The sequence below is a fragment of the Ovis canadensis genome, chromosome 26 (genome assembly GCF_042477335.2).
Source record: "Ovis canadensis isolate MfBH-ARS-UI-01 breed Bighorn chromosome 26, ARS-UI_OviCan_v2, whole genome shotgun sequence".
Classification (NCBI taxonomy): domain Eukaryota; kingdom Metazoa; phylum Chordata; class Mammalia; order Artiodactyla; family Bovidae; genus Ovis; species Ovis canadensis.
Genome location: NC_091270.1, coordinates 31041112 through 31068215, shown reverse-complemented (window position 1 = coordinate 31068215; position 27104 = coordinate 31041112). Strand labels below are relative to the sequence as shown.

The 27104-nt window shown below is 44.0% G+C and overlaps 1 protein-coding gene across 4 annotated transcripts in view; it reads right to left on the bottom strand.

Annotated features, from left to right (window-relative positions):
- Window positions 1-27104, bottom strand: part of SNX25 (sorting nexin 25) — a 97651-nt gene that overhangs the window by 16884 nt on the left and 53663 nt on the right. For 2 of the 4 annotated variants that reach the window (XM_069573258.1, XM_069573256.1), the window contains exons 6-12: window positions 23491-23561; window positions 14310-14491; window positions 9364-9495; window positions 7380-7652; window positions 4864-5028; window positions 3480-3611; window positions 98-238 (exon numbers count right to left, since the gene is read on the bottom strand). In XM_069573258.1, the coding sequence (XP_069429359.1) occupies window positions 98-238; window positions 3480-3611; window positions 4864-5028; window positions 7380-7652; window positions 9364-9495; window positions 14310-14491; window positions 23491-23561 (1096 nt within the window). The remainder of the gene's footprint in view (window positions 1-97; window positions 239-3479; window positions 3612-4863; window positions 5029-7379; window positions 7653-9363; window positions 9496-14309; window positions 14492-23490; window positions 23562-27104) is intronic. The other 2 variants (XM_069573259.1, XM_069573257.1) reach the window with 1 other exon arrangement.

The following is a 27104-nucleotide window of genomic DNA, read 5'->3' as shown; positions in this document are numbered from 1 at the left end:
GGAAAGAGGGACCAGTTTCCCTGTGTCATTAAAACAGAAATGGGCCGAGATCTCTTCTCGCTCAGTAATTCTAAGCCTGTGCCCCAAGCGTTCATACCTCACTAAGTCTCCGGTGTAAATTCTGAAACTCACTGAGCCTCCTGGGGACTGTCCAGTTCTTGGTTTCAACTCCTCCAACTTCCTGTAAGCTTACCGTTACAAAGTAACAGGGCATTTGCTCGCCGTTCTCTTCTGTGACCTTGGAGAAACGGATAAACGCAACAGCAAGAAAGAGCACGGTGAGCAGACATGGCAGGCAGGATCCCCAGCACCCCTCCAGGCGCCCTCTCCCGGGCGTGCAGGTCCCGCATCGTCCCCAGGACTTGAAAAGGACGGGCTCTGCTCTGGCTTTAGGCTACCTCAGAGGGCACAGCCCACCTGAAACCGGGTCTATCCTAACCTCAGGGGCCCTTGCAGAAGCATAGGGATTTCTTTGGTGAGTAGAAAAAGAATCAGAGGAAGCACAAGAAGGATCTGACATGCGGTGCAGGCAGAAAGATGGACTGGGCCACGCAGACAGATCCGGAGTATCTCTAGGACCTGAGAACAATGCCAGGCTGATAGCAGGAGAACAGAGAACTCAGCCCCACTGGGAACCGGATTCTGCCAAGAACCTGAATGAACTTGGAGGTAGACTTCCCCCGGATTCTCCAGACAGGAACTTAGTCTGGCTAGCAATCTGACTTCAGCCTTACGATATAGCAAGCAGAGAACCCAATCACATAGCTGGACTCTCAACCTGCAGAATTGTGAGCTAAGAAATGGGTGGTGTTTTGAGCCATGAAATGCGAGAAAATTTGCTCCGTGGCAAAAGAAAACTAGCCCAGTGAACACAACATCCTAACTGCGTTTCCTTGAAAAAGCAAATTAACAGTAAGCAGACAGGTGTGAGAGAGCAAAACCTCTCTCAGAGAAGGATGGGAGGCTTCCCCAGTTTAACACAGGACTCCACACACCGTGGTTTCTGTTTTCATGAAATTTCACGTTGGGAGACATGATTTCCTCTACCTCCCAACTGAAGACAGCTCTTAGGCACTCACACACACACCCTGTCATAATTCAGAAAAGGCCACCATTGCTCCTAACGTAAATGGATAAGAGAAGAAACAAAAAGAAAATATGCTGAACTGAAGCTTGAATTAGCGTCATGAACCGAATTAGAGACAAAGAGTAAACAGAAGAGCAAAGCAAAGGGACGCCATTCTGCTGAGCACCAGCGGAGCCGCACCGGGCAGGAGGACCACCGTCCCTCGTGGGAGGCAGGGGGTGGGGCACACACAGCCCACAGCTGTCCCGGGGGCACAGCTCGCAAAGCCTCGCCTGGCTCAGAAATCCGGAGGGGAACACCCCCCCACACCGTTCCCACGGGGGCCTGCTTCACGGATGCTGGGCGGTCAGACGACCCCTCTGTGTCCACTGCCGTTAACTTTCCAGGGACCAAGGTCACAGCAAGCTCCTGAGTAACAACTGATGACCAGGGCAAAGGGCCTTTGAGGGTTTTTCCTCCTTCCCTCCCCTCCTCAGTATCTGCCTTTGGAAGACAATTATAAGCAACTGTGAAATGCCAGAGGCAGCTCTGGGCAGAGCTGAGGAGGCAAGAGAATTGGTTTGTACCCCACCCCCAGGGGCTCCTCTTTCATACCTTTTGACACCACGTGCCCTGAGTGCCCCTTCCTAGACTTCTACACCAAAGGTGATTCCATCAGCAGCGAGCGTTTCTCACGGTGTTCCAGGCTCTGGGCAACCTCACCTGACCCGCTGTCCCCCTCCCCTCAACAAAGGCACCTGGCCTGCACCTTAATGGGAGGACAGTGAGCACCAAAGGCACACGGACGGCACTGGGTAAGCGCTCGCATGGTGTGGCTTTCAGGCCGGCACCTGGAGAACGTGCACGGTTTTGCTTCCTAAACAAGAAGTGAATTTCAGATTGTGAATTCTAAGCCTTTCCCCAAGAAAGAGTGTCAGGCCACTGATGATGGGAAAAGCAGGGATGGACACAGATAAGTTGGGCAGATGGGCCCTTGAAAATCTCAGGAGTTGAGTACTGGTCCAGACATATGAAACAATGATGGAGACCAACAGTCACACTGAGGATCAGTAGTGTGTGTGTGTGTGCCTGTGTGTCTGTGAGTATACGTGTATGTGGGCACAAGTGTGTGTGTGTGTGAGTGACAGGGTGTGTGTGTGTGTGGGCACAAGTGTGTGTGTGTGTGTGATAATTGTAACCTCCTAATTTATACCTCCACCACCCTACACTTTCCCCTTTGGTAACAGTAAGTTTGATGCTTTTGAACTGTGGTGTTGGAGAAGACTCTTAGAGTCCCTTGGACTGCAAGAAGATCAAACCAGTTAATTCTAAAGGAAATCAGTCCTGAATATTCATTGGAAGGACTGATGCTGAAGCTGAAGCTCCAACACTTTGGCCACCTGATGAGAAGAACTAACTCACTGGAAAAGACCCTGATGCTGGGAAACATTGAGGGCAGGGGGAAAAGGTGATAACAGAGGATAATATGGCTGGATGGCATCACTGATTCGATGGACATGAGTCTGAGCAAGCTCTGGGAGTTGGTGATGGACAGGGAAGCCTGGCGTGCTGTGGTCCATGGGGTTGCAAAGAGTCGGACACAACTGAATGACTGAACTGAACTATAAGTTTGTTTTCGAAATCTGTGAGTCTGTTTCTGTTTTATAAATAAATTCATTTATATCATTTTTTAAACTCAGATTCCACGAGTGATATTATATGATATTGACTTTCTCTGCTTAGGGTGATAATCTCTAGGTAGGGTGGACCTGACTTTCTTCTCCAGGTGTCAACAGTTAGATGGAAAAGAAGTTTACACTAATGATATAAATGTATATAAGCATTTTTCCTTCAAATGAAATTATTTTTACATTCAAAAAAAGGGATATGGTATATTCTGAAAACTACTGTCCCATGTCCCTCAGAGAAGAGCAAAATATTTTCTAATTCCAGAAGGAAATATTCATTTTTAAAGATCTTAGAGCTACTGATGTTTGAGCCACTGACATCAGCAGGATGGATCAATCAGAAATACACTAAAAAATTTTCATCTCCAAATTTCAAGTAGTGCTTCCCATTTTTTTCCAACCTCGGTAGAAAAGGAAACTGGTAATTTGAGGACATCAACTGTTTCTATCTGAGAGTTGCTTACGATTTGTGAATGAGGACAACCTTCTGTCTCAAGGGGAGGGAGACGAGATCTATATCAGGCAAACCGACAAACAGCTCCCAGTCAGGAAGAGAACGGAGATATGGAGCGAGTCAGGCAGGACGAGGGCAGTCCAGAAGGATGAACATGAGCTTTTGATTCCCAACCCTAATTCTTTGGGACAATATCTAATCTGATAAAGTCAGACTTAACACTCTGGGAACAAATAGGTAATCAACTGGGAAGGGAAGCAGTCAGGCCTACCTCTCCGCTGGTGATGGAGGCTTTCCACAAGCCCAGGTTCTCACACCACCAGTCTGTTCGCGCCATGTGCAACTGGAGGTCTGTGCGTTCTTTCTCTATTAGAATTATCTCCTCTTTCAATTTAGAAACAATCTGTCACAGGGGGAAACATCCTGGGAGTTACAAAACCATCTAAAATGCTGTGCAGTTCACGAAAGTAGCACGTTACCAAATCAACACACACAAGTGAGCTTTGTTTCTATATACTGACACTGCATACTCCACAAAGGAAATTAAGAAAACAGTTCCATTTACAATAGCATAAAAAAAAATCACAAAATACTTAGGAAATTAACTTTAGCAAGGAGGTGAAAGATTCCTACAATGAAAACTACAAAGAAAGAAAGAAAGACATTACGGAAGACACAGATCAAGGGGAAGACACCCTACAATTTATACAACTCTTATCATTTGAAGCCAGTAGCTTTGCCTCAAAACTCTCCTGATCATGCAGTCTACAAGGACCAGTTCCTTCTTGAGGGAGCCTGCAGCAGGCTTGTCCTGCACTGTATCATCAGCACAGGCTGTAATTGTTTCATCTCTGGTTCCACCGTCAGCATGTTTGTGCCCCCCGCAACCCCCCCAACCCCGACCAGGGCAGGTTTCTCTGTTTACTCTGGTTCTTCATCCTGCCCTGCACTTACTCATCACTGAGGTTTCTGAACGCACATACAGAAGGTGCCAGAGATCAGGTTGGCAGAGCAAAGAGCGCCAGCCGTAGCTACATTAAGGGAAACCTCCTTGTCGGACCCAAGAAGCAGGAACACAAAGCAAGAGACCGCACCACTGCCTGGGTGAGATGCTGTTTACATTTTTTTTTAACTTTCAAATTCTGTTCGTTTCTAGCAAAACAATCCTCCCCCACCCCACTTTTTTGCTGCACAGCATGGCATATGGGATCTTAGTTCCCTGACCAGGGATCAAGCCTGCATTGGAAGCAAAGTCTTAACCACTAGACCGCCAGGGGGTCCCCAAACAATCTGTTTCTTGCATAATTCTATGAGATGATCTAAGCTGTGCTTGGAGTGTTTGAAAGAAAAAAAAAAATTAAGATGGTCCCTGCTTAGCTAACTCACTTCTAGAAATAACTATGGCACAAGGGGCAGTTCAGCCCCTTTCCCAAAGGCACTGCAGACAAGTCAAATAAAAGTCAGAATTATAGCCCAGGATGGAGAACACAAACCAGACCGTAACAGGTAAAAGACAAATGCCCCCTAATTCTATACTATAAGCAAAAAAACCCAAAACCCATAAAAACAAAAAAAAGTGGAACTTAAAGAATTTCTATCTATCAAATTAGAAAAATGGCAACTTTTACAGACAACCTTGAAAATGGAAGAGTTACCTTTTTGTCGGGTTTTGGCGCATTTTGAATAGAATTTAGAGCTTGCCTTTTATACTCAAGTTTCTCATTTAGTTCTCGTAGCTTGTTTACAGCAAAGCTGGCTTGCTCATTAACCCGACTGGAGCCTTCATCCACAGCTTCCTCACCGACCTCACCTCCCGAGTCCTGGGGGAGAATGCCACGTGAACCACCGTATCTCATACAGATGGAATTTTCCCTCAGTATTACCTACACTACAGGCTCTAGGGCATGACAATATACCACTCCAAATCACTGGATTCCACTAAGGAAAGAACCATAGTAGAAAGCCTAAAAGCAGCCTGCTTTTTCTCAGCAAAGTGAAAAATCACAGTATTTAGAACCAAAGTAACTGGTATTTGGAATTGCAGTGAAAAAAGAAATATTTAATAGCCTAAAGAAAGGAGAAAAAAAATTTCATATTGCTATCTCCCAAATGGGAACCTGCACAGAACAAGGGAAGGCAACTGAGTTATCTTTCCAACTAAACCCAGATGTTCTGTGCCTAAACTCTGCCCCCAAAATCCTGAGACCTGGCTTGCTTGCTTTTGGTCTCCTAGGATATTATGAAAAATTCATGCGAGTCTCTTTAAAATCAGTTCAGTTCAGTCGCTCAGTTGTGTCCGACTCTTTGCAACCCCGTGGACTGTAGCACGCCAGGCTTCCCTGTCCACCACCAACTCCAGGAGCTTTTAAAATAAAATTTCCAAATTCCCACTAGTGAAGGTATTTTTAGCATACACTTTGCTCAGCCCTTCTTTTAAAGATGTATTTTACTAATCAAGAGGTAGATTATTTTACAAGTTAGGTGGTTAGCACTTGAAAGTGACTTAAGATTCATAAAGAACTACATAATTTGGGAAAAACCTGAATAGATTACCAACAAACAGCATGTTGGTAATCAGATTCATGAGCAGCAAGAGCATGAAAGAACTGCTGAGAACTGTCTTCTGGTTCGTTTACTCCTTAACTTTCTTCCACATTTTTTTCTTCTAGTTTTTCTTACTTGTAACAAACAGTAAAGAAAAAAAATGTCAAAGGAAAATATTAATAATCATAGAATACCAGGCTGTTTTCATTTTTATATATTCTCCCTAATTCTTGTCCATGAGTATATGTATTATGACATTATTCTATGCCTTTATACATTCAAGAGGGTATTCTGCCTTTCTCATAAAATATATTACTACAATGCTGCATATTTGAGGGTACTGTAATCTCCAAAATTATAATTGCTATGGCTGCAGAGTATTCTATGAATTGATAATAAACTGAGGCACATTCCTATTGCTACTCCTGCTGTGGGTTGATTTCTGCTTTTTTTGCCATCCCAGATGTGTTAAAATAAACTCCACAGTGCATAAACCTTCTCCCCACTACATTTTAATTATTTTCATAGGATAAATTTCTAAAAGTGACTGTACTAAAACAAAGAATAGGAACTTTCAAAAGGTCAGTGACACATGTCACCCTTCTTTGAATCCTAGGTGACGCCGGACATTTTCCATGTTTGTTTACGATTTATTACCTATCGTATCAACGGGCAGTTCAAGTCTTTATTCAATTTATGTGTTGGATACTCAAGTTTTTACTAATCTGAATAAACTGTTCACAACATTTACACATCAACCATTTTAATTTTTGAGCTAGAGATAAAGACCAGTTTGTTTTAGCTGTGCTATTCTAAAAATAAAATGCAATGAGTAGTGACCAATTAGTTTAGTGGTTCTGTTCACTGAAAATGTAAAGATCCATAAGAGAACTTTTTTTAAAAAGTCTAAATGAAGTTCAGAGACATCCACTTCTAAAACTATCATGAAGAAGCACCTGATTCCTCAGGGCTTGAGACACAGTGAAGTGGACAGAAAGAGAGAATCCAAGATAAATTACAATCTTTCTATGTAAAGTGACTCTAAAACACTTTTTCTTTGTACTTTCAAAACTTTCAAACTTATATAAATCATTAATAGCGAAAGGGAGATGGCCACTGGGCTACCCAAAATGATCCAATACACTGTAAGAAAATTAGAATTCAGGTATGGTTGGACAAGATTTGTTTCAAAACATCTTAATTTCACCTGATTGTGTTTGAACTCCAAAATATTCCCTGCAGGTCTTCCTACATTCTCTGCCTCTCATCTTTTCCCCATCCTTTTTGTCTGGTCTCAGGCTAGACTGTCAAGCTACTGATTCTCTTACCTGGCCTAAGTCGCAAATGTCTCCCCCACCCGCCAAGAGTCCTGCCCTCACTTTTCAGGCGTCAAACTCACGTGTCCCAGGCAGGGCAACGAGGTCTCTGACTCAATGCTGGGTAGCGGTAGCCAGCCGGTCAGAAGGACAAAGAAAGAAGCACTGACCAGAAACAGTGAGATGCTTCGAAGTCTTATATGTTACAAGACAAAGGCGCACACCCTATCTGACTCCCACAGTCTGTGCCCACCTAGTCACGTCCAACGCGTAAGCACTCGAAAGGCAGCAGAAAGGTAAATGAGACTCACCACTTCATCCTTGTTGGAAACCAACTGTGAGACATGTTTTTCTTCCTCTTTCATCATCAGTCTCTCATACAGGTCGCTGACAATGAATGAAGGGTAATACCTATCCTTCAGGGTCTCATAAACGTCTCCCTGGATTTTGCAGAACACTTCGATCCCTTTATTGCCCACAAGACACTGCTGGATTTCTTTGTAAAGTGATTTTTCCACTGATATTTCTTTGCTCTCCACGAAGAAATTCTGGTAAATTTCACCAACTAATTGAGGGATTTCATTCTGAAAAGATGGGAAGATAAGGAAAGAGAAAGTATGAAATACCATCTCTGAGAAAAACTATTTTCTTCCAAATTCTCTGCATTTTAAAGGTGGAAGGAAGACACCCGGAATGGGGGGTGAGTGTGCAGCTTTGTGGGCACATTCAGGGCCAAGGGGTGAACATCAGACCCTGAAAAAACACCAGTTGAGCCCTTAAAAGGAACACTTTACACTAAACAGTTAACAAATATAAATTCTTTTTAATGGTGAAAGGAAAAAACAAAGAATGAGAACAGTTCTCTTCTTGCAGCGGATTCCCTTCTCATAAATCTCAGTTTCACAGGAATATAATTCATCAGCTAAATTCAATTTGACTTTTCCATCTAATATAAATAGACGTGCCAACTTCCTACTCCAGAAGAAAGTCAATATAATAATTGTGGAAGTAAGAGACATATTCTTCAGAATGATGACTTACTACACTGTAATCAAGCTTGGTCTTAAACACTAGACTTAGGTCACAGCCATCCTACTTTGAATGTGCAAACATGTCTTACATCTGATTAATAGAACCTTTGCATTTCTGCTAGAGACAACTCTAGGAATGATGCAAAGTCTTTAACAGCAGCAATAAAATAAAGACAAGCGCCTTAGTGAATACTACAAATGAACATAAACAACGTCGTGGAGCTTTTACATCCTAATCAGTGTTGCTAGATCAAAATAGAGTTATTTGAGGAAGCTATACCTTCTTGCTGTACTGACATTTTTCAACTTGTTTTTAATAGTTTAGGAAATTTTTTTAGATTGCTCTTTACAGTATTCCTCTGATAGCAGCCAAATCCAAGTTTGTAGTCAAGTCTGGTAGATAAAATATGTAACAAAGCTGGCTAGTACAATATTGAGTAAAATGAGGTCATTGGTGGCTTATAAATTAACACTGAAAGAAATTCCTAAGATTTCAAAATAGTACAAGACTGGATTTAGTTCCTTAACCAACACAGCTGTGATTTATGGTGTCTTCTAAGTTGGTGTTATGCTCTAGCAATATTCATATTAGGTATAAACAAGTAATTTAATGTAGGTAGTGCTCTTTGGGCTTATTTTAATAAGCCTCTCAGAATGTACATATTATATATGCTGTATATATTATTATATGTTTGTTGATATAAATTCACAGATATGTATTCCACATTCTTCAACTTAATTCTTAAATATATATTGAGAACTTGCCAAGCACAAACCACAATGCTCATTATTGGGCTTTCTTCTGTAACAGGCATCCGTAATCAAGAATTATTTTTTGTCTTCCTTAACACAATCATTTAAAATAAAAGGACAGTTAAGTGTGCACATTGCAATATTATTAAAAATAACAAGGTTATGAGAATGAGGTACAGGTGATAAAACCAAACTTATAATAGCAAAGTGGGTAAGACGTGCCTTTTGATAATGAATTACAAAAAACTACCTGAAATTAAATTCAGGAACTGGGTACATCTGTAAATCTTTTCTCCTTGACTACACATTTAAAAGCACTTTCTATAAAAATAAAATCTAATTTTTATTTACCATTGTGAGCTAGAACATAATGCCAATAATATGTCTGATTTAAAGTATTATTTTAATGTATAGCTTATCTTACGCTTTATTGAAAAACACAGATACACTACCTAAAACACAAGTTTTCATCAGCCAGTGATTAACATTCCTCTGGACCTATATATCCTACCTTGTTAGCATTCTTTAAGTACTCCACAGACTCCCAAAAACTAATTAGAGCTCTCTTGTCCATCCTTTCCATGTACGTTCGAAATTGCTCTCGGTAGACAGTGTTGGCCAAGATATCTTCGAACTGAAGAATCTATGAAGCAAATGTAATTAGGAGTTTTAAAAATTCTAATTTTAAATATCAGTTCACTTTGACTTCCAAAGGATTCATTTCCACATTCAGGGAAAAAAATGCCTCATTTTCTAAGGTCATAGAGTGCCTGTTTCACCTTCCTAAACTTTAAACTGAAAAAGCTTACTGAATATTCAAAGTGCACATATTCAAAAACTACCAATTTTCTATTAACCATTAGCTCATTCAGCAAAGGATTTATTTGGCTTCTATTCTGTATCAGGCACATTTCTAAGAAACAGATAAAAATCCCTGCCTTGCGTGATGAACTGCTGAAAGCAACCATGCTCATAGTAGAAAAAGTCAAGAGAGATGTTTAAAAGACCAGGTAACTGGACTCTAATAAATTGGTATTTTTGTTTTCCATCCTATTTTCATATAGGTAAGGAAATCTATGAATGATTTCATACCTTGCCTTTTTGTTTATAATATCACATTCATTAAAAAAAAATCTCTTGTATCATATTATTTTAATTAACCCATAAAAAGTCCATTGTATGTCTAGCATTCTATTCACACTAGGTCAAACAAGTGGAATCAAAATGTCATAAATTCTTCAGTTAGGCAAAAATTCATAAATTTTCAAAAACATATATATTGTACACATTATTTATATGTAACAAAAACTTCTCTACTATGCTTGATAAAGGCTTGAGATTTCTAATTTTAAAAAACAGATATGAAACAAGCAACAAAGGTTTACTGTGTAGCACTGGGACCTATAGTCAATATCTTGTAATAATTTATAATGGGAAATAATTTCAAGAGTAATATATGTGTATATGTATTACTGAATCACACACAAAAAATTCTACTTTTTGAAATTAAAAAAAAAAGTCCAATGTATGGAATTTTCAACATTACCCCTTCATTTACTATTTTGAGTGCTTACATCTTGAGAAAAACCACTACCTGAAGACACAGTGCGATCAATCTCGAGCACGGACCACTAAAGAAAAAGTGGATAACCTTTATAGTAATTCAGGACTTAACAAGGAGAAATGCCCCAAATTAGTTTAGAAGGGATTTAACTCCTATATCCTGAGTTATCTATTTAGTAATAAAAATGATGTCTAAGTATAATGCGGAGAGGGCAATGGCACCTCACTCCAGTACTCTCACCTAGAGGATCCCATGGACAGAGGAGCCTGGTGGGGTGCAGTCCATGGGGTCGTTAAGAGTCGGACTTGACTGAGCAACTTCACTTTCACCTTTCACTTTCATGCACTGGAGAAGGAAATGGCAACCCACTCCAGTGTTCTTGCCTAGAGAATCCCAGGGACGGGGGAGCCTGGTGGGCTGCCGTCTCTGGGGTTGCACAGAGTCAGACACGACTGAGGTGACTTAGCAGCAGCAGCAGCAAGTATAAGGCAATAAAAGGAAAACTTATATTTAAGATTCTTTAGACTTTATCTTTTGGGGCTCCAAAATAACTGCAGATGGTGACTGCAGCCATGAAATTAAAAGACCCTTACTCCTTGGAAGAAAAGTCATGACCAACCTAGAGAGCATATTGAAAAGCAGAGACATTACTTTGCCGACTAAGGTCCATCTGGTCAAGGCTATGGTTTTTCCAGTAGTATGGATGGATGTGAGAGTTGGACTGTGAAGAAGACTGAGCACCGAAGAATTGATGCTTTTGAACTGTGGTGTTGGAGAAGACTCTTGAGAGTTCCTTGGACTGCAAGGAGATCCAAACAGTCCATTCTGAAGGAGATCAGCCCTGGGATTTCTTTTGGAAGGAATGATGCTAAAGCTGAAACTCCAGTACTTTGGCCACCTTATGCGAAGAGTTGACTCATTGGAAAAGACTCTGATGCTGGGAGGGATTGGGGGCAGGAGGAGAAGGGGACGACAGAGGATGAGATAGCTAGATGGCATCATGGACTCGATGGATGTGAATCTGAGTGAAGTCCGGGAGTTGGTGATGGACAGGGAGGCCTAGCGTGCTGCAATTCATGGGGTCGCAAAGAGTCAGACACGACTGAGTGACTGAACTGAACTGAACTAAAACTAACATTGTAGCAGATGGAAAAATTTCAGATATGTTATCAGTAAGATTTTTCTAAAATCAAGTGCATATGATCAATGCATGTTCACCTCCTCTGCCATGCACAGTAAGTCTTCAATCTGTTCTGTGGGCAGAAAGGGGCAGGCATTTTTCTAGCAGCTTTTGGTAACTAATTAAAGGAATGACCATCCCTTGCTACAGATCATTAATACTTAGGATGTAGTGTACTGACTTTGGGAAATCATAGAATGTACCCTCACTTCAGGTAAACCTACCAGTGAAGCATTTTAAAGTACAAATTCTAACTGTACAGGCTCCAAAGAAGTCTGAAAGCTCCCATATCAACTCTGATAGGAATGACAGATGACTCGGAGAACAACCCATTTTCAGCACAGGGAGGAGCTGAGCAGGAGAGACATCCAACAGTTCTAAGGAAGTCTTCCCAGTCTAATCTCATAGACTGAAATGAATTCCAAGTTAGATACAAATTCTTGTATTTGCAAAATTAAGCCCAAAACATCTAGAATAATAGCCGCTTTTATTCTCTTATTGTGTCTTATGAACACTCTTATGTTTAGTTCTAAAAGCTCACACATAAACAAATAAATGACTAACTTGCCATCTGATACATCTCATACCTTAGCTGGTGAATTAACCTCAAGTTCTCTACTCCAGGTTTTTTGTTTCTGTGTCTATCTTCTCTTGAAGCCTGCATAAGCCTTTCACTGAGGAACGCACACTAACGGTGCAGGTCTGGGTGACCAGGACGAACAGATGGCACACTTGTGAGTCAAATATGTTAACGTGAGGTGAACCCAACCTCCCTGCATTAATCTGAGATGAGCTATTCTCAGAAATTCGTACAGAAGTGGGAAAGAGAACACTGGGTAGGTCAAAGTGGACACTACTGCTCAGTATATGATTTAAAAATACAAGTATGTATACACAACATAATACCAATTACCATTTACTAAGGGCTTCCATACAGCCAACACTATGCTCTTGTGTTAATTTCCTCTGTTGGATTAACACATTTCTTTCTGTCCTAAAACCTCTGGTAATTCTGGGAGGGGTGCTGCCACTGGGCAGAAGGCAAAAAACTGTCCTGGTGGATGTTTCACGTGCCAAAGGCCATGGAGTGTTTCAGGCTGGAAGGTGCCCTGTGATCATTCTTTATTCCCAGTCAGGGATTTTTATTTACTTCTTTTCACTATGTCCCAGTCCCACTGGATCTGGTTTCATGATGCGTATGCTACTAACTAGTTTTATGTTTTGTGTGTGTTGTCTCTTAACCCACAGGCTAATTTTTTTATAGGAAATACATCCCTATAGCACTCAAAAAGACCACAAGGCCTAGAATAGTAAATAAACATTCTCCTAAAACACCCAACGTGTTACCAAGAGGGACCCAGGCCCAAGATTCTCCGGCCATGGAATATCCACAGTATACTCATCAAATTGTCTATAGCAGACTAAAGAGAATGTGGAGAACCAGATCCTGGGAACGATGTTTTATCCTGAAAGGAGAGTTCACAACTGGATTCCTCTTACATTTATGACATCACTAAAACATACCCCCGAATAATTAATGCCAGTTGTAACAGATGTTTATTGAGTGCTCATTATACACCGACTACTGTGCTTATCACTTTATGTGCATTATTTAACTCCATAATTATCATGCCCTGTACAGTCTGTACATCTATCGTTACTTTACAAACAGTACAGAGAGGCTAACTGACTTGCCCAAAGTGAATCCCCAGTGAACCTGGGGTTTAAGAGCCAGGCTTTCTGACTCTAGCATAACTTTTTGGTTGTTGTTGAAACTTTTATTTTATACTGGACTATGGCTGATTAACAATGTTATGATATTTTTCAGGTGGACAGCAAAGGGACTCAGCCATACATATACTTGTACCCTTTCCTCCCATCCAGGCTACCACATGACACTGAGCAGAGCTCCCTGCGCTCTACAGTAGGTCCTTGTTGGCTACCCATTTTAAATAGAGCAGTGTGTACATGTCCATCCCAAACTATCCGTTCCCCCCATCCCATAATAAAAGACTTACTCTTAAGAAATTACCTGATTTGTATTCAGGCCAAAAGATTTAGCAAACTAAAAACAGTACGGAAGTCAAGAAAGAAAGGTGGATTGAGAGCTCTGTAAGAACTTCAGGGGAGACAGAGCCGGGGAGTCTTCTCACATTCAAGTGCAGGATCCTCAGCTACACTCAGACTTGTGAACCAACCAGATCCGGGTTTTTATATAGTTCTGTCTCTTCCTATCCACGTGGCCTTAATTTACTTACACTAACTGTTCCTTCATCTTGTGTAAAATGGAGACACGGAGTACATATTCATAGCCCTGTGGCGAGAGCTAAGTAAAATAACCTCTAGGAGACCTTCTGCTTCGCTGCTGGTAATTTCTATCCAATTAGTAGTGAGTAATCTGATTGGGCCCTTGAAAATATAAATATGCTCCTCTGGGATGGCGGGAGGACAAAAGGGAGATAGGAAAACACACACAGGCGTGTACACACACACACACGCATCTCACACCTCCCGATCACACCAATTACCACTCGCGGAAGTCAAGGACACTAAGAAATGTGGATTCTTGACTCCTAAAAGTCAACATGTGAGTTTGTGTTAGGGAAGACATCTTTTAGGTTAAATTACCAAGAAGTGAAAGCACTGTCTACATGGTGACATCAGCGTTCATAACAAACACAAAATGGCAAAACAAGAAACCGCCAGGTTCTACCTTCTGGCTCTGAGGCCCTTCCCCCTCGTCGAAGGCCCCGTCCTCTTGCTGGTCATAGGCAGGGCCTCCCAGGACTCTGATCCTCTTCTCACACTGCTTCTTCGCCACAGTCAGCTGGTTAATGTACCTTTTCATGTTCCTGGCCCTCAGGAGATCAGCCTTCATGGCGGCAGTTTCCTTACCTTGAATGAGACAGATGGGTGTTAGGCAGTCAGAGGAGAAGGTGCCAAAGAGGGAGGGAACATGGTCACGCTGGGCCAAATCTGTGAAAATGTGGGGCTGAAAATTTGCCATTTGTGACACGGATAGACCTGGGGGTCATTATATTTAGTGAAATCAGTCAGAGAGAAAAAAAAATAAATACTGTATGCTTTCACTTATATATGGAATCTAAAAAAGAGAAACAAATGGATACAACAAAAAAGAAACAGACTCACAAGTAATAAACTAGTGGTTACCAAGTGAAGAGGAGTGTGGGGAGGGTCAACACGGGTGAAGGGGACGAAGAGGTACAAACTGCCAGGAATAAAACAGGTGAGTTACAAGGACAGAACACACAGCGCAGGAAACAGAGCCAATGTTTTATAATAACTATATGGCATATAATCTGTAAAAACAGTGAATCCCTAGGCTACAGGGCTGTCTTCGGATTTGCCTCTCCTGGACGCTACATGGTCTCCGGTGACCAGCTTCCTGAACACACTGCGTAGCTTCCTATGGGGCTTCAATAGCCATTATCTCAGCAGATCCCCCAAGAATCTGCCTGGCTGCGTTCCCTGTCCCCTTAAGGTCCCTAGATCAGAGCTCAGCAAAGACATCTCTGGTCACCCTCCTTCTCCCTGCAACCTCCACCCTAAAATACCAGTCTTCTCCCGCATGGCTTTATACTTTGTCTATAGCATGACTGCCATACCACCTATTTTACTTACTTATCCTCCAAGTGTGTCCTCAAAAAGTAGCATTTTGTTTGTTTATACATGGCTGTGCCACCAGCACCCACAACAGTGCCCGGCAATACCGTAGGGACTCAGGGAACGCGCTGAGTGGATGCGTGATCTATGTCAGATGTTACCGAGGGTTCAATGTAACAGAGCTAATGTTCTGCTGAATCCTTGCTATGCATCAGGTACTCTGCTCTCTCTCGAGCCCTAGCTGTGAGAGAGAACCAGGGTGAGACTCCTCACCTCCTGCTCCTTACCTTACTCCAACACGGCATCTAGCCCTCCCTGCCACCAATCAGCTGTGGCCAGGACCACAAGCAGACAAGTCCTGTGGACGGCTGTCAGTAGAGTCTGGAATCAGACCAGAAGCTGGTCTCTGCCACCCCGAGCTCTGTGGTCTTGGGGAGGATATTTTTTTTAATTTAACTTAAAAATATTTACAATGGTTTGCTTCCTTAAGTGGACATTATGTAATTTAAAGCAAAAGCAAAAAATTCACACAAAATTAATTTTTAAAAATCATTAAGCATCGAGCACCTCCTTGTGGAGAAGGGACTAGCTTTGCACATATAACCTGCAGGCAGGGAGGGGCAGGGGTTGAGGGCAGGCTTTTTTCTGTTAAATGGGTGAGAAATGAGCTGGTTTTAATGCTGGTGGAAGGAAGCAGTTAAAGAAGGAAACAGGCTACAAGTTGGGAAGGTGGTACCCAGTAGACAGTGAGGAAGGAGGCTAGCTTTGGGGGAGGCCACCCCGCCCTGCGGAGACAGGAAAGCACAGGGACGGATGAAGACACCAGCCAGTCTGGACCTGGTCGGGAGCTGCAGCAGTTCCCTTCCTAGGGGTCTGCTGTCTGGAAGCAGCGAGTGAGGTTATCCGCTCAGAGAAGTGTTAGCCGCTGTCGTGTCTGACTCTCTGTGATGTCAAGGACTGTAGCCCACCAGGCTCCTCTCTCTATGGAAACTTTTAGGCAAGAACACTGGAGTGGGAAGCCATTTCCTTCTCCAGGGGATCTTTAGACCCGGGGATCTTTAGACCCAGGAATCGAACCTGCGTCTCAAGCTAGACAGGCAGATTCTTTGCCATGGGCCACCAGGGAAGCCCTCACATGCCGAGGGAGACCTCCAGTTCCCCAGGGTGGTTGTCACACCCTCAGGTCACCGAGTCAGTCTGTGCAGATGCTGACAACCATGCCTGGACAGGCTGCACACGTCCAACAGGAAAAGCTCAGGCAAGGACCACAAGGCACGGATCTATCAGAGCAGCCTTTCCGACATGCATCACCAATGGTCATGCACAGACTTCGGGTCAACAGTCGGCCCTGTTCAAGGGGGTCTGTCGTGTCCCAGGGTGTTTTCAAACGTGTAACTGAGGAGAAGGGGACGAAAGAGGATGAGGTGGTTGGATGGCATCACTGACTCAATGGACATGAATTTGGTGATGCACAGGGAGGCCTGGCGTGCTGCAGTCCACGGGGTCGCAAAGAGTAAACACGACTGATCGACTGAACTGAACCGAGGAGGCATTTTCATCTGATGCCAATGATGGGTTCTCAGTGTGTCCTGTGTTTGGCTGACAGGGAGGCCCTGCTTGAAGAACTGAACTCAGCATCTCGAGAGGAAAAGTAGTAATTCAGAGCCCTCTTTGTTGGAAGATAAACGTTTGATGTATGGCAGAAACCAACAAAATACTGTAAAGCAATCATCCTCCAATTAAAAATTTTAAATAAAGTAATTGTTAGTCTGTCTCCAAACTAGAATACTGCAAACTGAAATTATTTGTGGGTGTACCTGAAGAAATACTTGCTTGAAATTGTGACTTTTTCAGAAAACCTTTCATTTGTTTTTTTCTGCTTTCCATTACACTTAGATTCCAAGGAGCTTAAACTCCCACAGTTGCATTCCACGATTCTGCACTGATTACATTTATTTTAAAAAGATTTAAAGCATATATCCTTAAACTAGTTTGCATTGGTTACGTTTATTTTAAACATGCTACACGTATATTCTTAAACTCTAAATTCTGTGCATAATCTTTAAGCTATTTTAAAATGCAAGGACAAAAAGTTGCCTTTTATAAGATAAACCTAGACTACAATTTTAACTTTGGGTTAAAACAGGCTAATCAAGAGAGACACAGAGGAAGAAACTGATACACAATTAACAACAAACACATTCTTCTCCTGAGAAGGCTTAAAAGTCTTTCTAAAAGGGCAAAAACAGGCAAATTCCAAAGGGAAGGGAGAAAGAGAATAAACCTTCCCCTAAAACCCAGCTGCAGAGCTGAGGAAACATCCCAGAGTCCTGCTGGAGTGCCCCTGCTCGCGTGAATGCCTTCTGTTTGTTGAGGGCCAAAGTCATTGTCTGATCACAAAGCTTGTTGCTAACAAATGCAATGGCAGTTTGTTGCTTAGACAATTCTGTTTATTTTTTTGCCTCGGAAAACTAATGCCACATTCAGGGCTTAATGCCTAACAGGGCGCTGCTGCAGTGCATGCGACTGTTGTGCAAAAATCCTAGGAAATCCAGCGAGAGAGATGAATACACTTCTTTGTGACCTCAGGACCCGTCCAGCCAAGAAACCCTCTCATCAAGAGAAGCGCGGGCCAGCGAGTGGACGACACACTGCCCGGTTCATGCCAGCCTCCTGCGGCTGCGTCTGCTGAGCCCTAGGTAACACATGTGCTGTTGAGCCGGGTGAATCACACAATGTTTATCCAGGTTAAGGAAGAAGGCCGCGACCACGAATGGTGGCAGGCGCCACAATGGGTGCAGCGGCTCTTTACATGGGTGCCCAAAACAGGTGAGTGCCGTAACTGTCTAAAACAATCAGTGTTTACTGGCTTCCCTCCCAGCAAGTCCAGATTCTGCTCAGGTGAGAGCAAAAGGGAAGGGGGTCATTTGCAGGAAGAGAGAGCTGGATCAGACCTCGGAGGAACCCCCTGCGGGCACTGCAGGGGACCGGTGAACTGCGTCACAGAGCCCTTTGGACCGCAAGCCTTCCGCCCACGATACCGGTCCTCCTTGAGGGAGTAAAGTGACTTGCTGCAAAGCAGAAACACCGGGGACAACCGCTAGGTGCTCCCTCCAACGTGGCAAAGGGCAGGGAAGTGACTCACAGAGCAAACCAAGGGCCCCGAAGCGGCACCAGCGCAGCTGGATGAAAACGGCACCCCCGCGTCTGTCGAGCACTAAGAAGCACCCACAGCAGAGTGTTTCTCTTCTCATGTCAGACTCCAAGGCGCAGCCTAACTGCGGCAGCCTCAGCGGGCTAACTGAGGACACAGAGGACACACGGTCTTGGAACCAGTGACCTTCCGGGCGGTGAAACCTTCCCCTGTGGGGCTGTCCCATGTGTCGTGGGATGTCTCCCAGTATCCCTGGCCTTTACCACTAGCTGCCAGAGGCACGCCTTCCCCCTGGGTAACAACCAGAAACGTCTGCAGACCTTGTTAAATCCCCCATCCCTTGGAAGGCAAACTGTACCCCCCACCACATTGGGAGGATTACTATAGAGGCACAGCTCCGAAGGGGGTGCAGGAGGCAAGGCTGTGCTTGCCCACCCGCACGGGGCTCCCCAGCATGTGATTCCACCCCCCACGATGCACAGGTCTCCTCAGGCCCCCCAGGCAGTGGAGAGAAGGGATTATCAGGGCTCCTCGCTGGCAGAGGTCAGGCCTCCGTCCACACTGACAGGCTGACAAGTCTTTGAAATCTCTCCTGTACACTGAAACAAATGTTTCAGTAAAAGGTCCTAAGAAGGGGGTTCAAGAAATGGGTGTGTATTTATTTAGGGATTGGTGAAGTTTCAGCGGAGAAGGCAATGGTACCCCACTCCAGTACTCTTGCCTAGAAAATCCCATGGATAGAGGAGCCTGGTGGGCTGCCATCTATGGGGTCGCACAGAGTCGGACACGACTGAAGCGACTTAGCAGCAGCAGCAGTGAAGTTTCAGCAGGAAAAATGCTGTTTCCTTCTGAATGCAGAGCTGATGGCAGTTCTCGGCAGTTACCGATCATCACAGACTTCCTCAAAGTTATCTGAAGATCACCTCAAAAGTTGCCCAGGAACTAACGCAATATTTACCTTACTTTCCAACTTAAGGCCAGTACACTTTAAAAAAAAAAAAAAAAAAAACCACACAGAACAAGTGGGATTCTCTTATCACAGCAAACACCTGAAGTTTCAGAGTCGAGTGTGCCGCTCCCCTTCAGTAGGAAGGATACTTGAGGAATGAGCAGAGGCCCCAGCAGGAGCTCCCGGCGGAGCCTCTGCTGTTACAGCGGAGAAGACGACAGAGACCTCGAGGGCCGGGCGAGGCCTAGGCCAGGGGTCTGCAGCATACCTTTTATTCATGTTTCCTTCCTTAAATGTATCAAGTGCTGAAACTTCCAGCATTTTGCTTGGTTGAAGGCCCTCCAACACGCTGGCAACAGATTTTAAAGTAATAAGGCCCCATCAGTTAAATCCACATGCCAGATTACAGGAGAGGCCTGCTCCCAGATGAGAATGTGACTTGAGCAGAGAGGAGTCAGAAACCGAAGACACAGCTCTGGTGCACGCAGCTTCTGAGTGCCGAGCACGACCCTCAGAGCACCCGCCTCCGTGAGTGAGCAGGGCGGTGGGAACAGCGCAGGACACGTGGGCTCATGCCCCAGACCAGCACGCGACTGACCACACACTCGCTGAAAGCCCCTGGACCTGAACTTTACGTGAATAGATACAGGTTCTTAGGACGTACGATGACTCAAGTTTTCTGTGGGGGGGAAGGTGGGAGCAGAGTTGGATATATAAATTATAAGACTAGAGAGCATTCCCTAGTGGCTCAGCCACAATGCGGGAGACCTGGGTTTGACCCCTGGGTTGGGAAGATCCCCTGGAGGAGGGCATGGAAACCCACTCCCATAATCTGGCCTGGAGAATTTCATGGACTGTGCAGTCCATGAGTCACAAAGAGTCGGACACGACTGAGCCACTTTCAATTTCACAGAGAGCACAGGGCTTCCCTGGTGGCTCAGACGGTAAAGAATCCTCCTGCAAAGAAGAAGACCTGGGTTCGATCCCTGGGTTGGGAAGATCCCCTGGAGGAGGGGATAGCAACCCACTCCAGTATTCTTGCCTGGGGAATCCCATGGACAGAGGAGCCTGACGGGCTGCAGGCCACGGGGTCACAAAAGAACGAGACGTGACTTAGTCACTAAGCCACCACCACCAGAAGGTGCATAATGGAAGCGGCTGGCCCTTGGCCACAAGCGAGCGATGGGACAGGACTGCGCTGGGTGCTGGGGAAGGGACTGCAGGCTCCGGGCACCGCCGTGCTCAGGGTGGGAGGGCCGGGCAGAGAGAAACCCTAGCAAAGGCCCTGCGGGCAATGGCCTGCGGTGTAAGTTTAGGTCATTCATAAATTAGAAATGTGTCAAATTACTGCAATACTACGAAATCAGAGCATTAGAAAGGACTCTGAAAAGTCCTCTAGAGTCCACAGAATAGCTCCTTCCTTTAGGCAGGGACACTTTTAAATCCAAAATCAGGTAAGAAATATGATTCAAAAATTATTCCTAATGGAAATCATTATGGTTTTTATCAACAAGTAACTGTGCATGTGTGTATACATATTCAGTATATTCCGAAGTTCTTCCACCCTTCTGCTTGGTATACTCAATTCCAAAACTCTCTACTTACACTCTATACAAGGCGCACGATGGGCACGGCACCCCCACGTGTGCAGCATCTATATAGAGCAGTTTCTATTAGACTCAGATCAACATCCTGTCCTTTGTTGCAGCCAACTAAATAAATATTACTCTTGAATCACTTTATTCTTGCTAACATTTCAGAACCCAGAACAACAGTGAGGGAAAGAAAAAGCCTTAAAGGGAGCTGAAATAGAAAATAATAATTTAGGGTAACACACAGGATACAATCAGATGTTCTGGGATTTTTCTTTTAAGTTTCCCACTAAATTGACCTCATACCCCTCTTAACGGGCTGACAGGTTTTGCTCACTGCAGATGTGACGGGAACAGGGAAAAATAAACTACGGATAAAAAGGGGTCCAGGCATTGGGGAGCTATGGTTTCTCAAGCAGCTGTTCTAGTAGTTAAAGCCTAAATGTCCACTCTCTTAATGACATGTCTGAATTTCCAAAGCAGGATTCTGATTCATCCCTGTTGTTACGTGTGCTGACAGGATCCACCCTTCAACGAGGCCAGGTCTGGGGCAGGGAGGCTCCCACCAACCAGCCCCATGGAGACTCCCTGCCCCCTCCACTGCCTTGCAGGGTAAGCGACATCAGACTAGACATCAGGACAGTAAATCCCAGGGCTTGCTTAAAGAACTGTATGGTGATAACTCGGCTGGCTTACACACCTAAGAGAAGCCCATATAATTTAAAATAAAGTTGCCAGTCAATTAAAAACTATAAAGAAAAAAAAAAGAGGGAGCTAAAATACTGGGCTTATTCGCCTTCAACAACAAAGAAGTCGCAGCATATGTTCCACTACTACCAGAATGCCGGCTCTTGGCCAGTGTCTTAGTTTGGGCAGCTATAACCAAACACCACAGACTGGCCGGCTGTAAACAACACAAACGTGTTTCTCACAGTCTGGAGACTAGGGCGCCAGGGCGGTCCTTGGTGAAGCCCCTCATGCAGGCTGCAGACTGCCAGCTTCCTGCTGTGTCCTCATGGCGGAGGAGGTTGGGGATCTCTCTGCAGCCTCTCTCATAAGACACCAAGCCCATCCATGAGGGCCCCTCCCTCCTGAGCAAAGCAAACTTCCCAAATTCTGTGACCATCAACCAGCTGATGGGATTAGTGGACAAAAGTCACGCCTCAGTATGTTTGGCCAGAATGAATGATAAAATAAGGTCAGAGGCAAGGAAATTCTGTGAGCACACTTAAAACTTCTGAGACCAAGTGCTTCAAAAAATTTATAAATTGTGCAGTATTTATAAATTTGCTCTAAGCACCTGTTTCTCCAAATATTCCTAATTTTTCTTTCTCAGAGGACAAAGATCTGGGTTAGATGGTCTCAAATTTTTTTTTATTTCTATGATTACTTAGTTTCCCTAGAACAATACCAGCAATTAAACTAGTTAAGAGATTGTAAAGAATTCAAAAACCACTTGATACCTTATTTCTTAAAAACATCAAAATTCCAAAAGAAAAAAGCCACCAAAAATCAAATTAAAATTTCTACATTGTTAAAGAGAGTAATTTGGTCTTCTACTATGAACCTGAAACAGAAATTCTCAGAGTGTTGTGTGGATTTGCTGGAGTTTATTGAAGCCTCAGAAGCTTTATTTGAACATTCCTGAATATACAAAGTAAAGAGGTCCTCCCAGCCCTCCTGTGTTATCCTGAGAAAAGTCCATGCAGAGTCAGCTAGTTGATTCCTTAAGGTTTTAGAGGGCACACAATCAGGTATTTTCTCCTTTTAAATCCTCAAAATACTTTCACAATTACATACCAATTCCTAATCAAGGAACAATTATAATTGAAAAAGACTTGCCTGAAATAAATCTATTTTTATATGTAGCAACAAAATTATATTTCAGCATATTCATTCTACCTTCATTTAAAAAAAAAAAGTTCTCATCTCTAGTTTGAATCCCAAGTATTCTTAGGATCTTCCATCAGTCCATTTTTTTTTAACACTTCTTCAGTTTACTATTCACAAAGAGAACACGAAACTAAGGCTAAGGAGAAACAACCCTGGACATGAGATTGCTTAGAGCCGCACACACAGCCTGGCGGCACCGCTACATGGTCACTTTGAGCACAGCCCGACTGTCCAGCTTTAAGGACACAGTGCGGGCAGGTGGGGCGGTGGGGAGAGGTTACCATCCAGACGAGGCACTTCCCAGATGCTGACCAGATTGCACTCTCTCTAAAACAGAGCTCTCCAAAAACTAACAAAACAATTCTATTTGGGGGGAGCCTTTTAATATGAGAAAAAACTATGAAATTACATTTAGTATGTAAACAGAACAGCAGCATGATTCTACCCGCTGACTTCAATATTCTAAAAATTATCAACACAAAGTTTATCAGGGAACACAGAACTACAAAGGTTTTTGTTAGGATGAATTCATACTTACTTTCTTTTGCTGATATAGCAATATTTTAACACATTTGAAATACTTAAGTGTATACATGTCAAAACTCTGACAGGAGAGATAAGATGGGGAACTAGACCCAGGACCTTCGGGATGTAAAAGCAAAGAAAATGAACTGGTTCTTACCTTTGTGCCTCTTCAGCTGCGGGAAGCTGCTGATTGTTGTTGCCTGGATTATCTCCACTACAATTTGATACCTGAGGATCGGAAAGAAAGAACAATTAAAGATGGAACAGGAAGGAAAGACTATTTTCAGGGAGAATTTCAGACTCTATTTGTAGTGATCCACTGTAACACGGTGAATCCTGCCTAAGCATCCTGAAAACCATCCAACAGGGATGAAGTCAGCGGGCTGGGTGCTGCGGCATGGGCTCCTCATTCCTAAGGCCTGAATGCAAGAGTCGTGAGCGTACCCCCACCTCCTTTCCCTGTACAGAAGCATTCCCGCCTGCCTCCCGACTCAAGAGGGAAACCCTGAGGTCATGAGCGACTCCTCCCCTTCCTTCACCCCCCACCAGAGCCCTCCCCGACACTGGTCACCAGAGCCCTACTGATTCCACCTCCTAGACCTGCACTGTCCAGGAAGGTGACCATGAGCCCTCCCCGTGGGCTACTTAAATCACAATTTTAGTTCCTCATTGCACCATCCACACTTGAAGTGCTGAGCCGCCTCACGGACCTCATAAACCACAATGGACTGTGCAGACAGCACACTTCCATCTATAACCTTTACTAGAGGTAACACTTAGGGAATACTCCATCATTATAAGATATGGTGGTTCACGGGACGTTTTCCCCCAGGACCTGGGATTGTGTCAATGTGAGGAAGCTGTGGGTGACAGACGGCTCCAGGAATATGTATGTGTGACTGAGAACACCTCTGCTTCAGGAAAAAGAAAACCTTACATTTTTAGACCAAGTATAATCCTAGAACGATGGCTATTTTGAGCACGTTCATGTCAGGTAGGTTATAAACCCAAGTTCTCAGGGGCTATTCAATTATTATTAAGTATTTCCCTAATGAAACTCATCAATCCTGAGTGTTTCTCAGCCCTTAATTATACTAAGAACTTGCTCATAATAAAACTATGTAACATTAACTCTTTATCAGAACACAATCTTAGCAGCATTTTAAGATTTAATGCTACATCTGGCTGGCTTTTTTTTTTTTTTTAACCCCACCACCTGGCTTGCTGGATCCTCATCCCCCAGCCAGAGGCTGAACTCAGGCCTACGGCAGTGAAAGCCCCGAGTCCTTAACCCCTGGGCTGCCAGGGAGTTCCCTTGGCTGGCTTTTAGAGCACAAAATATGTTCTTCTGCTTTTCAACTAATACCTGGATGACTCGAATTCATCAGTCATAGCTCTTCATGGGTTCAGATTCACATCTTTTTATTTATTCCTTTGCGTCATATGAATATCGATGCTACCCTACCCCTCAGAGAACGGGCTGGCAGGAGCGCTGGCCAGCGGTCGCCTGTGGCAGACTGCCGGTTGCCAACACCCTTCATCTCCTTCTTCCCCACTAACTGGATCACGCTGATCGGGGCAAGCAAGGCCCCAGACAAAAATGCTAACCTTCTTCCAAGCAGTTAGGGACAGCCATCTGCAATAGTTCTAGCCGACGAGACATGAGCAGAACTGGCCGGGAAGGGGTTCCAGGAAGGCTTCCTACAGGGGTGGACTCCACAGGAAGGCCCCTTCGTCTTTTGTCCCTGACTTTCCTTAGTTCTCCAGCCTGGGACAAGGACGCAGCGGGACAGAGGCGCAGCACCCCCAAGGATGAAAGCCACGCATTGATGGGAGAAGATGGGAGGAGCTCAGGTGTCCAGAGACACCACTAAGCCATGACTGCAGCCCTGGCCTGGCCATCTCAGGACTTTCTGGTATTGAGGGTCATAAAGCCCTGACTTGTTCAAGTAACTGTGCGTCAATGTGTCTCGTGGCCAAATGCCACCTGACTGGCAGAGAACTTTCTGAAGTCTCTGTACATGGAGAAGTTATCTCCAGGCTGAACACACACTTGGGTGATGTTCCGCAAAAGGAAGCATTGCCAGGACATTAGTGACCATCACAGTTGTGGGATAGAGCCACCTGCATGCCTTCATTAATGGTAAAACACAAAGACAGTTTTTCATGTGATTTTCCCCGCCAGCTACTGAACAGATGAGGGAACAGCTTATAAGAAGCAAACACAAACCTGGAATCATCAAAGTCTAACACTCCCTAACCAAGCCTTTATTTTAACCTTGGACTTAGGTTCTACAAGCAGAAAGCACTGACTTTTTCCAGGCAACTCAAATGCATGTCACCAAACTCTATAGGTTTGTTGTAGCAACTTCTACAAAGAAAAAGCACAAGAATAATTTATGTGGTCAATATGCTTTCATTAAACAAACACTTGTTAATCGTTTCCTAGGTTCCAGACACACAGAAGTAACACCAGTATGGTGTCTGCTTTCAGAAAGCTCCAGGGATATATCAGACGGAGAAAACAGCCTATAATATCTGTAATTATGAAGACTACATAATAGATTTTAATGATTCTAAAATGCAAAATGGCAGGTATATTTATGATTGCAGGTATCTAAATATGTGGGTCTATGAACCAGGGCTACAATGCAAAACAGAGATATAAAGGAAAGAACAACTGCATTAAAGCGGTAGAATTATAAGCCATCTTAAAACTGTTCCCAAACTACTTCCCTATCTGAGCCAGTTCACACTAGACTTACCTTCCTTCCTGCACAATAAGCTTTCCTCCCCTCTCCATTTCCACACGAGCCCCATCATTTCTATCCTGTAGGCTCGAAATACCATCTTTGATATCCGCCCTCCCGTAAATATGAATCTCCAAGTCCTGAATCTTTAAACAAGTTCCTCTCGTCCTCTTCCTCTAGACACCACCCTTCTTATCCATGGGTCAGCTGCATTAGCTGGATGGCCTGTTTCCTTCATGTCAACCTATCTCCCACCCAACCCACGCTGTGCAGCGCTGTCAAAGCCCCTTCCTCAAGGACCACTCTCAGCTCCTCCTCCTCCAGGGAGGCCCCTGGAGGGTTTGAGCCTCCTCCCCAGAAGAGGACCCCTCTGCGCCAGCCTGTGGGTTCCTCAGCAACCGGCGCTGGCCCCCTCGCTCAAGCCCCATAGAAACCTGAAGTGAAGTCAGGATGGCTTCCACATAGCTCTCCTCAAACTGTAGCCACTTGCCAGGTTTTGGCTTATGCTGTTTCCTTCTGAAAACAACCTCCCTTTTTGACCACCTAATCAGATCTTGCATATATTATTTCTTCCCTCAGGTTATCCTCAATCCCTCTCATTCACATCAACATTTCTCCTCTCTGAAATCCTAAATTACTTCTGCTCTATAATATCACCCATTTATCTACTATTTTCCACAAAGAATCTTGCGAATAAGTAAGCCAGAAAGAAAAACACCGATACAGTATACTAACACATGTATATGGAATTTAGAAAGATGGCAATGATGACCCTGTATGCAAGACAGCAAAAAAGACACAGATGTGTACAGCGGACTTTTGGACTCAGAGGGAGAGGGAGAGGGTGGGATGATTTGGGAAAATGGCACTGAAACATGTATACTATCATGTAAGAATTGAATCACCAGTCTATGTCCGATGCAGGATACAGCATGCTTGGGGCTGGTGCACGGGGATGACCCAGAGGGATGTTGTGGGGAGGGAGGTGGGAGGGGGGTTCATGTTTGGGATCGCACGTACA